Below are 14,810 nucleotides of genomic sequence, written 5' to 3'. Positions count from 1 at the left end.
AAAGAAAACATCTCCCTAGTCCTAAAGATGTTTGTTCCTTTTCACAAAGGAAAGGACTAATGTATCTTCCCAGCACTAAGCAATCCCATTGTTCCATGTCAGAATAAACAGAAAAACTAAATTTTCATCATTTATGTTACATCTATAGGTCTGAAGAAAGCTATAATATTTGGTTTAAAACCATCAGATTAATGAGGAATCCAGACGTTAATTCTTAAAAGGTGTTTTTAAAACGAATACATTAATTCTGCCATGATCATTTGGCCCATTGAGGCTTTTTTAGGTCAACTTTTTAAAACAGTGAAGATGCTCACAATTCACCTTTTAGTTATTCCTGAATGAAGGGCTCACTCAAGAGCAGCCCTAAGCAGCCAGTGGCCCCTATTCAATCTCCAGACCTCTGGAATTCAACACACACCATTGAAGAAGAGCCTCACCCTTAGAGAGAGGACACCAAGTCTGTGCTATTCTTTCTTTTCAACCACGAGAAAGAGGTTTCCTTGGCCTCTGTGTTTTCCTTAATTTTTCTGATTTATGAATTCAATGGCTAATTTCTCATCAGTGGTGCCTGGGGAGGTGCAGCGACAACTTTGTTTAGAGGAAAGAAAAAAGACTCACTATATCGCTTTTGTGCAGGAGTGGAAAATGGACTGATGGAGCCATCCTTATACAACCAAAACATTCCTGTGAATATTTTATGATTTTATAAGTCAAATAAGATCTCTTTTTGATCAACCTGTATGTGAGTATAAGAACAATTCATTAACAAACAGGCTGACAGTACTCCCATAGGTGAGCTGCGATCCTTTCTGTCGGATCTTCCCTTGAATTTAATCTATTAATGTCAGTATAAGGGTAGGTACCAGAAGTTTCTGGAACTTTCAACTACTTGAAAGTCTTTGTTTTCTATTTGCTTTTATTTAAATTGTTGACTTTGTTTGCTCAAAGATGCCCAAGGCATCCACTTTTAAAATTTGGATGTAGTATTTTAGTGACTGTAATGTACATAGCTAACCTGTAGCACAAAGGATTCTTAGTCTTCCTTGACTGGGTCTCATCCATCTGTGCATTCAGGGAAGTGTTCACTAGTGTAGGACACTCTATCAACAAACTAGTTACTGAGAATTAATGATTACTGATGGGAATTACAAGCTTGTATGGTTTTATTATTTGATGGGGCCTCATGAATTTTGAGAAAGAAATGCTGAGTTCACTTTACACTCCAAGTATTGTCCATTTTTCTTGTAGGGTTCCTTCCTAGTCTTTCAGAGGCCACAAAAAAAGAGCACTTTCCAATGGCCAAGAAAGAAAGAACCAGTGGTACTTCTAAATCTCTGCAATTTCACACAGGAATTTCCAGAGCATAGGGATTTTCTTGTTCTAAAAATGAAAATAGAAGCTCTGGATTTAAGATATAAGTATAATTGACGAGAAGCATGCTAATTTCTCCTGACTGGAATTTTATCATTCCACTTTACCAATCTGTGCACACCAGCTCCAGTTCTAAAAAGCTGGCAGTTTGGATGAAGCCAATTGAAAAACTGTGTAATAACTCCTATGTACTTATGAGTACACTCTATACAAAGAAGCAAAGGAATCATTTGGGTTATTGGTATGTGCTATGTAAATTCACTGGCTAAATCTCTGACATTTAAAATGTTATGGCCATGCTAAAAATCATAATACCTGATGCACCATAATAGGCTAAATAATCAAAAAAATTTTTTTAAAGTTGCAGACAATGAAAGTGCAGGTAGCTTACATGTGCCTAATACTAAGCTCTGAAATGTTTTCTCCACCCAACATTGTGTGACTGTTTCTCACAATGACATAACCTGCAGTGATGTAAACATGCAATTATCTTACAGAGGTACTGATTCAGCCTGCCTTGTGAAGGGGCTTAATTTCTATAGGAATGCTCCAATAACTAACAATTACCTAATCTCTCTTCGGGTGATATAAAAACCTTGTACACTGTTATGTTATTCAGTGCATTTTCAATGTATACCTTGAACAAGCAGGCATGACTTATTATTTACGTTATAGCTATTTACTCAAACAAATAAGCTTCTCCCTTTTCAAATAGGATGCACTGAGTGAAATTTGATAAGAGAGAGCTTGCGAGAGCCAGGCCACATTCATGCCTGCTAGTTCCACATAAATGAGAAATCTCCATCGGGTCGGGTAGCTGGAAAAGTTGCCGTGTTTTCCACCTTGGATCAGATATCCAACGGCGCCTTTGATGGACATTTCTCATTTCCTACAGAAATACTTACTGGTTGCTGTAGGTGAAGCTGCCTCACCTTCAGTGGATGTAGTGATGGGTTTAGTATCTGTCATGGTCAGGGTCACAGGTCGCACTGCACTGGGATGGGGAGAGGGTGCCAAGACAGGAGTGAAATGGCCAGGCACTTTCCCTACTACTTGACCACTGCTGTTAGGCTACAAAACAAAAACAGAATGCCGGGTGAAACACTCCAAAAGGCAGTCATCTCGTCCAACAACTCCACTCAGCACACTCAGCTGAGCGGACCCCGCTCTCTCAGATCTGAGTCGGAGAGGCTCGTCAATGGTTAGTAGTCATAAGAAGCAGCAGCATTTAAAAGAAAGTCTTCAGCTTCAAAGCACTTGATATAGGTTTAGAAATCTTTACAACACCCCGAGAGCCAGGTAGAACTGATCCTTCTACTGAGTTGGACAGAAAACTCAAGTGGAGACTTCAATGCTGAGCCCGAGGCTAAAATAGAAGTCCTTACTGAGCTAGTGAGAATTAGAATCAGTGCTACCTTCATATCTGCTCTTCATGGTCACTTCTGGCTTTCAGAACACAAAATTTACCTAAATGATGATATCATTGAGACAAGGAAGACAAGAATTTCTAGGAGACCAGAGGCATCAAACTCAACAATTCCCATCATTTATAGTCAAGGCCTATTCTTTGGCATACAAAAATGCTAGCCCTTGCTCACACACAGGTGCGCTCAGAACCACACGTCAGGCAATTTCGATTCTAGAATCTCCACTCGACTTGTGACGATTTACTAATATAAGCAGGTAGAATGATATTTTAAACATTTAAAATTCCAGGGTCCACACAATGATATAAAAAGCTGAACTAGGTCCAACCCTACACCTACAAATAAAAGACTTCCAACGTAAATTAAAATGTGCTGAAGTGAAGCAGAGGGCAATCAAATATACTCTGCTTTTTGAGTTACTCTTCCATTGCTGGGCATGGAGAGTTACACAAAACATTGATTGTTGACACTTGTGAGAATTAAAGAGAAAATCTGCTAGGCAGTGATGGAAAAGATATTATTATCTGAGTTTTAGCCCCAGTACAAAAATAGTGTCCATAGTGGGAGACAAAATTCTAAGGGTACACTGTTTGAAGAAATACTGGAATGTATTTTTCTAGACAGAGAATGCTATTTTTAATTGTGCTCATGCTGGAATTCACCAGTACATAATGTACATAACAATTTGCTATGAGGGTGTTCTCCACAAATATTTAGTCTTTATAATCTGTACCACTTTTAAAGTCAAAAAAGCAATAAAACAGAATATTTATCTAAATGCCTGCACATAAATTACAAGTAGACATTTCTTTAAAGAAAAAGATAAACAGCTAAGAACACTTAACTATTAGAACTTAGAGACATGAAGTAAGTCTTAGTTGGGTGCCTCAGAGGCCACATTATTTATTCTATAAAGAAAATGAACTTTTGAATACCCTGAATATTCATCATGAGTAAATTAAGTATTTAAGTCAGGAAAACTGACCAGATTTTTTCCCCCTATGGAGACCTAGGAGAGAGTTATATCTTAGACTAATTTTATTTAAAATATTCCATTAAATAGCATGACTGTCTCACTCTAATCGGTGTAGCAACAATGCAATTAATCTCCAAACTGCTGTGGGAAGGACAAAGCATCTCAGTTGCTCGACTTAACAGTCAAAATCAGTGCAGCCCTGGAGGATACTGGAAAGGAACAGTTGACAACAGGTCAACAAGTACTCATTTTTTCCCGATTTTTAGAGCTAAAAAGGTGAATATCAAGAGCCCTATTTTGAAGTGCAAATTACCTGGTTTTGAGTTGAAGTTAAACATCAAAGCAGATATAATGTTCCTGCAAAAACAATTCTGCAGTTTATAATAAAGACCCACTTTTCCTTTCAAAGGGAAAAAGCAATTGGTTTCTAAAGAAGACCATCAACGTTTGGTTATGTGACCACTGCAAAAGACTGCTTTATATATCTCCCCCAAGAAAAAAAGAGTGATCATGTTTTATCATTGGTGGTACATTAGATGGTAAAAAGCCTTTCTGTATATTGTGTTCACCAAAACAGTTTGACAGTACCTACCTGAGAGCGTGGAAGAGCAAAATAACAATATTGTCAAGAAAATACTGCCACCAAATATATTACCTTGCCCACCCTGCAAGCTTTGTCTACTGGAATTGAATCGACATAAACCAACAAACATGTTTCTCTCATTTAAAAAAAGTGAAAGTGACAAAGAAAGAATTCCCAAGCCACTATAGACAACTTTCCTGAAACTCAGGGTCAGAAGAATGGAAGGGTTATTTCTTTTCAGTTTTCTGTTGGTTCAAACAGATGAAGCTACACTATAAAGCTTGTCTTTTAAGGTTGTTAATAGACGAACTTTCATATTGTAGATATGAAAAGAGAGACATCTTATCTGAAGATGAACAGCATTAGGAAAGGATTATCCTATTTATAGTACATTGCTCCTATTATACAAAATCCTGAGAGGGAATTTTTTTTTTTTTAATTGAGATGAGAGTAAGATGCTTCTCAGAAGCTGGGTCTTTACCTTGAAAATATGAAGAAAAACTGAGAACAATATAGGCAGATTATCACCTAACATGCCCTCTTAACTTATAAAGAAATTGAAATATACGTAATACAAGCACTGAATAATTAAAGAAATGCAGAACACTAAGGCCCTGATTTTAATTTGCATAATTTTTCCCCTAACAGCGCCTAATTAAGACATCAGTTAAAAAAAAAAAAAATCCAATGGAACTCTAAGATTTTCCACACTGAATTAACGTTAAGGACTTTTAATGGATGTCTTAATTAGACTTTGTTATTCATGGAAATTCTACACAAATTAAAATCAGACCTTGTGTGCACTGTTCCCAGCTGAGTCTAGCAAAATGCTCTATGGAACTGAGACTTTTGAATCCATGCTCTGACAGCAAATTTTACTTCTAAATTGATATACCAAGATCCTACTGTTTTACTTAGTAATTATTATTACAGTCATTAAAAGTGCTACACCATTTGAACATTTTCTTCTAAAATACAAATCATTTAACTTTAAATTCAAAATTCAAGAACAGTATGCTTAGTTTAGCATTACTAGTCAATGGAGCTAAAAGTATAGGTAACTTAATTTTAAGTAACCCAAATAGTGCTGGATATGTTGTTACTCACAAAAAAAAAAAAAAAAAAAAAAAAATCAGAAGGGACCATTTTGCTCCATGTTAACAATTAAATTAAGACCAAAGGGATTTTTTTTCAGATCTTTCTTTGTTAATTCTAAATTAATATGCACATACTGTTTACTGGCATTTTAGTAAATGAACAGCATTAATGACAGAACACTTATGAAAATCCCGCAGAGCGTTAAAAATGTGATAAGAAGTGGACAGGAGTCTTGGAGGTAAAAGAGCAGAGCCAAATACCAGACCATAAGATCGAAATTACATTATAGATTTTTGATATTATGATGATTGATAGACCTAGCTTTGGCAGACTGTCTACTTGATTGTGGAAAATCCTCTTATACCAAATCCCCATGAAGTGACCTCTCCATAGGAGAAACCACATGTTTAGGGAATGAGGAAGGCACATGAGTCACTACACTTATACAAGGAATCCTTAAAGCCACTGCACAGTGTTTACCATTATAAAAATTAGAAAAAATAAAAAAGACTTCTGGTAATGTCACTCATTATGAAACATAGTCATGTCTGAGCAAAGAATATTCAAGTAGTCATCAAACACTGAAAATGTTTACATTACCAAAGCTTATTTTAATACCTAATAGTTGGTCTATAAATACAACTGTAAGGTCTTTTGTGTGTGTTTATTTTAGTTCATACTTCGCTTCTGCCTGAAATAAGCACTTTGTCTCTGTGTCAAACCAGGTATTTCAGAGGTGTGAACTCCAGCTCAGAACATTTTTGTCAGTGGACCTTCTGCATTAACTTTCTCTTCACTCAATGAAAATCCCAAAACCAAGAACATCTTCACAAATGTGCCCCTTCCTTTGGGGCAACACACTTCCTACCTGTCATTCAGCCACCTTTCAATAAAAACTTAGTGAGTCACCAAGAAACTTCCTGAAGATGGATTTCAAAAGCTTGCTGTTCTGCCAGACACACTGTCTAAGTAAGCTTCAGGGCTTACCGTTAGACCTGTGCTTTAATTATATGTTCTCTCTCATTTTTACCTGGCTGGTTTGCGGACTGGATGGGTCATAAGAAGGTACATAGTTCTTCAGAGTATCCTGAGGATTCAGGTGGGGAGGATATCTGATTGTTGGATGAGAGAAGTAGCTCGATGGGGCTGGAGGGAGAATAGCTTGTGTTGGAAATGGCAACGGTGAGGGTGGAGGTGGAGTCCGAGTTGAGATGACTGCAGGAGACAGGAAAGGAAAGAGGACTCATTAGCTGTTGGCCATACTGCTCCGTCCCAATCCTACAGAATCCTGGGAAACTATACAACCGAAGGCTCTTCATTTCCTCCCTCTGATTTAACCAAACTCTCTTAAAATAAGCTAGTCTTTTACTATTATCCTCTATGCCAGGGCTGCTAAGCCCACACAGATATCACCACCAGTCTAGGGAATGAACAATCTTGCTTTCTAGATCTATGACTGGTTTAAAAAAAAGAAGGTTCTCTTTTATAGGTTAAGCCAATAATTCATAAAATATTTCCTTCAGCAAAGTTATTTCCCATCAGAACACATTCTTTGATTAAAAAGTCTTTGTCTCCTAAGTACAGACCAAGTCACAGCATTAAGTAGAGGGCAGGGAACCCACACATTTTCTACCAAAATTCAAAACAGAAGTGTACTCCACTTTTAAGTAAATATTTTGCATTATTTAGAAGGGAAGCCAATAATTAGTAATGTCCTGAATAATTACCTGATCATTGTATAAATGCTTTGGAATATTTGAACATAAACCTGGGAACTCTTTTTTTTAATGAAAAGGTTCCTTTTAAAACCAAAAGAGTTCTATTTTCTTCCTACTCTAACTTTTACTACATGTAGCTCAAAAGACATTATTGAGATAAGACCAAGAACAAAACCCTCAGAAATGCAAATTTAAACTTTCATATAGGCATATTAACTTACCCATAAATCACATATTTTATAAAGAGAAATAATGTACAAAACATATGTGATGTACATAATGTTTAATTTTACTGTAATTTTTCAAAATTAGTGTGATCATAATTTATTATTTAGTTTTTAAAATATAATGCTTAAGTTTAAAAATGGGGAAAGAATACAATTGCACAATAATTATCTCCATAATGTTAAATTTGTACTTTACATAAGTACAATTTAAGAGTATCAACCAGTATATATAGAAGTGAAGATTAACTGTCTATTTCTATTTACTATTTTGATCCAGATCATAGGAAATTTATATGATAAATGTTTAGTGTTTTATGAGACAATGTAGCAAACAATATGAAAAATAAATTCCTTCCATGACCTATAAATGAAAATCATCTGGAATGACTTATTTCCAGCTTTGTAATTATGTACAAAAAAAATTACCCTTAAGGGATATTCCTTATCTTCCCCAAAGAAAGCTTTTTCAGAAGATACAAGAAATTTAAAATGTACATCATAGAAGAATCATAAACTCAGTTTTATGGTCACAACTCTTCTCCCTGAATGTCCAGGGAACTCAGAATCCTCTGGATTGTTGCTACAGTACAGATTCCTGGGCCTAACCACAGACCTACTAGATGAGGACCTCCAGGAGTGAGGCACCAGAAAGTGTATTTTAAACAAGTGCTCCATGTAACCTTTGCACACACTGAAGTTTGAGCATCCTCCATCAAAGGGATGCATTTCAGAGAACAATTACATATTTCTTAAAACAAAACTCCTTGTTGAAATACTACTTTATTTAAGAAGTATACACACTTGAATGTGTAATTTAAGAAAATGCCAATGCCTAAATTAAATTGCACATCTTTTGACTTAGTGTTGAAGTGCTCTTAATCTCAGCTCAATTTAACCACGGTCTTTACTTATATCTGTACACAAACCCTTGGAGGATATATACATAGCTCCATCATGGGTCCTCTGGGCTTTAAGATCATTTGGCATCAGTAGTTTTGGAAGAGATCTCTTTTGATCTGAACTGGTACATAGCAAATCAGAGCTCAAATCTCTGGGCTCCCAAGTACTTATGCTCAAATAAGCTCTGGCTGGCCTGATACAAACTAGATAGAATGCAGAATTCCCAATGAAAGTAAAAATGGCTACTTTACCAATAAAAGTCATTCTTGTCCTTTAAAGAAAGAAAAGCAAACTACAAGGCAAAAAATGTTTCCCTTCATTATGAAAGAATTCATACATACATGCATGCATACATGTACATTTATGTATTCCTTGCCTAGATATTACAAAGTCTTCCTAATTGCCTTCTTTCCTCCAGTCTTGTTCCTTCCAATATATCTTGTATAGTCTCAAATTAATAATTTTTTTAAAAAAATATCATTTAAATCATGGAACTTCTCTGCTAAGAATCTTTCAATGGCTCCCTACTGCTTCAATAATAAAATCCCAACAACTTCACAGGTTTGTACAGACCTCAAGTGCTTTAAGACCCAGTCTTGCTCCACTTCTTTGGCCTCATCTCTGGCCACTCTCTCCTATTCAGGGCACATTTCAACATTTGCGGATCCTTCAACGTATGGCAGTTCCTTGCTGCAGTGACCTCTATTGCATTGATACATGCTGTCCCCTCTGCCTGAAATGACCGCCCCCCCTGGCTTGTTCCCTCCTGTGGTGAACTCATTCTTCAAACTTCAGTTGAGAACATACCTCTTCCAGGCATCTAATCCTCCTCCAAGGATGTAACCCTGTTCATATTCGATGCCTGGCTGATGATATGGTCCCTCTCTCTCCCCACTAAGCCATGAGCTCTTTAAGGAGAGAAACTGTTTCTCATGATAAGGTGTCTGCCACAGGCCCTAATATATTACATATTGAACATATATATGGTAAAGGACAAAGGTGGAAGGCTTACCTAGATCTCTCATGGTTTATTATGTAAAAATGTACTGTTGAATTTTTCCAAATATTAGAAATATGAACACTTTAATCAGATATCATAATAAATGGGTGATTTGACTTCTAAGTTAATTTTGTCCAAATACTCAACATTACAAATGTATGAAATAGTTACTGATTTTTTTCATCTATCTTAGCAGTACAATAAATAAATGTAAAAAATTTTATATACCACAGCTGACTTGTATATTCTTCTCTTAATTTTATAATTGTCTTAATGATAGCATTGAAGGCCATGCATTTTTAAGTATAGGGACAATACATATCAATATATATTTATAGACCAAAGCTAAGAACTTTATTATAAACAGATGTCATATCCCTTGAATAAAGGTTTAAAAACTAGATTCAGTTTTTTTGAAGAATAAAGAGTTGTCTCACCATAAATTTAAAGCAATAAAAGTATCACTATAAACATATATTTTTTTATATAATAAACTTTCTCCACCTAAAATTCAGACTACTCCTCTCTAGGGTTTAAGAGCAATAGGTAAAAAGTATGCAGTATTGCTTATGAATTATATCTCATTTTTAATTTTGAAAGAGGATTTAACATTAATTGTTCCTCAAAGTATAAATGTGAAATATTGGATTCTTTTCCTATTTAAATTATGATATTAAACATAATATCAAATGTACTAGCCCACAGGAAGGATTTATGTATATGAAATAATTGTAATTATTGAATGAAATGAAATAAAAATAATTAATTTTACTCCCAAATAAGTAGCTAAAATATTGATTTCTGTAGAGGAAATAGTATCTATGGAAATAGTGTCTATATATCAATGCTGCTGGAAATACTCTAACTCAGCAGCATACTTGAAACTCCATCTTTCTCTTAGTAAAATATATAAAATTAGGACCAACCTGGAAGCTACTGTTAAGATAACTATATATTTTCTTATTTTTTGTGATTGTAATCTTTCCAATACAGGCAATTAAAAAATACATTAGGTAGATGCTATTTAATTGTATGGCTTTAAAATTTTTCCTCATATATTAATAAAAATTTTTTGGATCAGATTACGACTCTCCCTCTTTGGTTGAGAAAATAGGTCACCTTAGCTATAAGGATAGAGTCTTGATCCATCCTTGAGGGTTTAGGCTCTGCAAACAAGAGGGAGGTTTCTCTTCTACGCTTGAAACTCCTTACCACTGTGTGCAACTCCAGGTATTCCGGGATGGTGGTGCTGGGGGAAAGTGCTCAATCTTGGGGAGGAATCTTGTGGAGATGTAGAGCTGAACAATGGCTTTTCAGGCTTCTTCATAGTAGTCGGAGAAGACATATCTGCAAAGAAAGAGAGGAAAGCCCAAGCTTTACAACTTTCTTAAGCTACAAGATTCACATCAACCTAGTAAGAGATCTCATTTCCCAACATTTTACAATTTTTGTACTTTTTGCTCTTTTACAAAATACATACTGGGGTCAAAGACCCAGCTACGTTGGAGCTTTGAAATATCTGTCAGAAACAATCTCCACTGAAGCTAACCCAAGGCTTCATTAACAGTATCATCGGAATTATTCTGACCACTAAATAAATTTTGAACTTCTGAACAACTAAGCATCACGTTTCCCTCGGTCCCTTGGTTCACATCAAGGTCTTTTTTTTTTTTTTTTTGTGGTATGCGGGCCTCTCACTGTTGTGGCCTCTCCCGTTGCGGAGCACAGGCTCCAGATGCGCAGGCTCAGCAGCCATGGCTCACGGGCCCAGCCGCTCCACGGCATGTGGGATCTTCCCGGACCGGGGCACGAACCCGTGTCCCCTGCATCGGCAGGCGGACTCTTAACCACTGCGCCACCAGGGAAGCCCCTCAAGGTCTTTTTTAACCTCAGCATTTCATTCTTAAATGTATACAGTTCAGGGGTTTGTCTTTTGACCAACTGAAAAAATAGAGAAAACCTGGTTCAAATGTGAAAAACAACCCTTGAGTATGCTGGTAAGTATAATCTATCACTGATTTAACATCTTTTATGGAAAACTCATTACTTGTTTAGCAAAAAAGACATTCCTTAATTTGTTCATTCTGCAAATATTTATTGGGTTCCTCTATTTGCCAGGTAAAGGGAGGATGTTACAAAAAATAAAAAAGTAATTGCTGCTGTAGGGATATTCACGGTCAGCGAAGAGAAAAATGGTAAGAAGAAAATGGTTGTCAACAGTTGAGAAGGAGAAAGTGTGTTGAGAGCAGAGGTGCTATGGTATTTGCTGCTACTTCTCCAGCCTCACTGCACAGGGGCAGTGATCACCTCAGCTTCCCCAGGTTAAGGATGGTGCCCCCAGTGACACCATGTTTAAAACATGGATGGGGGTGACATTCCCAGAAGGAGGAAATGTTCCAAAGGAGGGGGGCATAAAATATGTAAGTACTACACATAGTCTGTGGAGTGGTGAAGTACAAAGATGAGAGAGGGAGCGAACAGCTGGCAGGACCCACACAATGAGGGGTCTCAGATTTCATGTATAAATGTCTGAATGCTTACCCTGATAAGAAAACACTATTGATGGGCAAAATAGGATCATATTTGCTGTGTAGAGCAATCCCTCCAGAAACTGCATGGAGGATGAATTAGCTGAAATAAAGACAGTAATCCTGGATACCACTTAAGAAGATTAATTACTACATTCATTCCATAGATATTTACTGAAGGTCTAGTGTAGGCCAGACACTGCGCGAGATACTGGGGACACAACTGTGACCTAGATTTGGCTTCAGCCTCTATAAAACTTGAAATCTAGACAGGGGATACAGACAAGTTAAAAAGGAATTATAAAAAGTGCTGTGACAGGAGAAGTATTCAGGGCTTCATTCATTCATTCATCCCACAAATATTTAATACTGCCAAAAGACAGATATGAGACTTGAAATAAGAGTAGAGATAGAGCTAATGCAATAATAGATATCTCAACAGAATTAACTCAATTCAATAAATAACTAATTTAGAAAGTCATCATCTTGGGTGACCATGAGACTGTACCATACAGCTAGTTGGAATACGGAATTCAGGAGGGAACTCCAGTTGGTAAGGAGAGATGTGCCCTTTTTCCAACACCTAAAGTAATGCTGATTTTTACAGAGGTTTATAAATGTATAGTAAAATGTTCCAAAAATCACATGAGCCATGAAGTTTAGATTTCTATTATCAAAAACTTTAAATATATACATAGGTAGACAGAATAATAATGGATTCTTCTCCAGCACTCAACACTCAGCTTCTTCAATTATTCAATTATTTCATCTTTACACCATCTATACTCCCTCCCCCTGCATTACTTTGAAGCAAATCCCAGGCATCATATAATTTCACCTATAAATATTTCAGTTTAAGAAATATTTTCATATTTCTCCTCATAAAAGGAGAAAATTTTATTAAAAGAAAAATACCCCAAGACTTTATCACACATAAAATATATATACACAATTTGCATTTTTAATTAAGAACTTTTTTTTGACATGAGAAAAAAACTTCATGGTGCTATTAATATAAGAAACTAGTTATCACTGTTTTACCATTTAAAAAATTACCTAAGCTCTGGTAAAGGCATCCAATAAAATTAAATATATGTTTTCAGCACATTGACATGTAAAGAATACATATGCTACTGTAATTACAGTAGACATCATAGTCTACAAAAAAATGACAGGCGTACTTGTAGCCGTAAGCTACAATTTGTGACTAACTGTCTGTCACTAGCCTATCAGAACTTTGATGAGTCAGTGTACCATTTCCTTATATCTTTCTCAAAAAGAAAAAAAAAAAAAAAAAAGGAAAGAAACTTTTACTAACAAAACCACAGCAACGAATGCTGCTACATTAAAAAAAAAGAAACTTTTTAAACCATTTAAAAAATAGACAAAGGAAGTTCATTTCAGCTAAGTTACCTTAAAAATGCGAAAAATAATATTTGACTCCACTTAAGAGCTATGTGATTTTAAAAGGTAATACACAGGGCCTTCCATGGTGGCGCAGTGGTTAAGAAATCCACCTGCCAATGCAGGGCACACGGGTTCGAGCACTGGTGAGGGAAAATCCCACATGCGGCGGAGCAACTAATCCAGTGCGCCACAACTACTGAAGCCTGTGTGCCTAGAGCCCATAGCAACAAGAGAAGCCACCGCAATGAGAAGCCCGTGCAACACAACTAGAGAAAGCCCATGTGCAGCAACACATAAATAAATTAAATAAATAATTTTATTTTTTTTAAAAAAAGGTAATACACAAATATAGGTTTTGGCCTGCTGCAAGTTAATCACAGACATATAGATTGTTAGAGGTGGAAAGAACCTCTATAACATCCCTCACTTTATAGATGATGTAATAAGTTTCCATTCCAAATTTTTAATTTAAAATTAACTCTTAGAAAATGAAACTGGTTAAGTTTCTATCGACACTCTTATGCTTTACTTGTGCTTCAATATAAATTTTGAATTAAATTAACGTGGGTAAATGAGTTCCTAAAGACTCCACAGTATAAGTAATAAAGCATATACTATACATCATTTAAAAACAATTAAATATGACCAGAGTTTGGGAAGCAGAATGAGTGTCATTCTAGTTATGTCATTTCTGGAGAAGATCAACCAAGGCTATTGCAACTACTACAACTATTTCAGAATTTTCATTAAACCCAGGCGAATTCACATGAGCCTCTTTTCATAAAGGGCATATAAATCAGGGGTGTTTGTACAGAGAAATTCAACAATATAGGTGATTATGTAGTTTTTGAGAAACGAAGCCTTTGCAATTTCTTAGTCAAAATGATACACTTGGCTTTACTGGGTAATTATTACAGGTCCATTTATTTTCTAGTTCTCTTTAGGCATACACTGAATAATAATGGTACCTTCATGTTCAAAACACACAGGGGAATTATAGAGGCCAACACTGCAGAAACAAAATAAAATTCACTCTTCAAATTGTAAAAGGGACCATAAACTGCCTTCTTTTTAAACAACAAAATTAGCTTAAAGTAAGTAAAAATAAGAATGGGAAGGTCCACTGTCCATAGAAACAGTTTTTTTAAGAAACAGATAAAGAATGGAAGTATTAGAAAGTAGGCTTAATTGCCTTTGTTTTCCCACTACGTGAAATTAAACTTGGGCTCATTAATCAATAAAAATATACTGCTATACAGCCTGTACAAGGCACTAAGTACTTAAGGTGACACAAAATGAAACCCCTACCCCCTCACAAAGAAAAAAAAACCCTCTGGCCTGAAGAGGGAATAAAAATAAAAGGTTAATTATCTGGGAGAAATAAGGGTAGAGTTTCTAGCTATTGCATTTTAAGCATGAATCAAGCTCACATTGTTTTTATTTTAATTTTATTTTGAACGTCTGAACTCCAACAGACCTCATGCCCAACTTAAAAATGATATCGTTGCTATTTTTAATGCTCTAGTATGTTACAGAAAAAACATGTTTGAGGAGTGGATATATAGGAAAGATGTT

The 14,810-nt window shown here is 35.8% G+C and overlaps 1 protein-coding gene across 9 annotated transcripts in view; it reads right to left on the bottom strand.

Annotated features, from left to right (window-relative positions):
- NFIB (nuclear factor I B) overlaps window positions 1–14,810 on the bottom strand; it is a gene marked incomplete at its 5' end in the record, with an annotated part of 435,190 nt that overhangs the window by 25,707 nt on the left and 394,673 nt on the right. For 3 of the 9 annotated variants that reach the window (XM_079705896.1, XM_079705898.1, XM_079705899.1), the window contains 3 exons: window positions 2,277–2,442; window positions 6,486–6,670; window positions 10,513–10,647. In XM_079705896.1, coding sequence (XP_079562022.1) covers window positions 2,277–2,442; window positions 6,486–6,670; window positions 10,513–10,647 — 486 coding nt within the window. The remainder of the gene's footprint in view (window positions 1–2,276; window positions 2,443–6,485; window positions 6,671–10,512; window positions 10,648–14,810) is intronic. The other 6 variants (XM_079705897.1, XM_079705900.1, XM_079705904.1 and 3 more) reach the window with 2 other exon arrangements.

The sequence above is a fragment of the Hyperoodon ampullatus genome (genome assembly GCF_949752795.1).
Source record: "Hyperoodon ampullatus genome assembly, chromosome: 6".
Taxonomy (NCBI): Eukaryota; Metazoa; Chordata; class Mammalia; order Artiodactyla; family Ziphiidae; genus Hyperoodon; species Hyperoodon ampullatus.
This window is presented reverse-complemented; position numbering and strand designations above follow the sequence as displayed.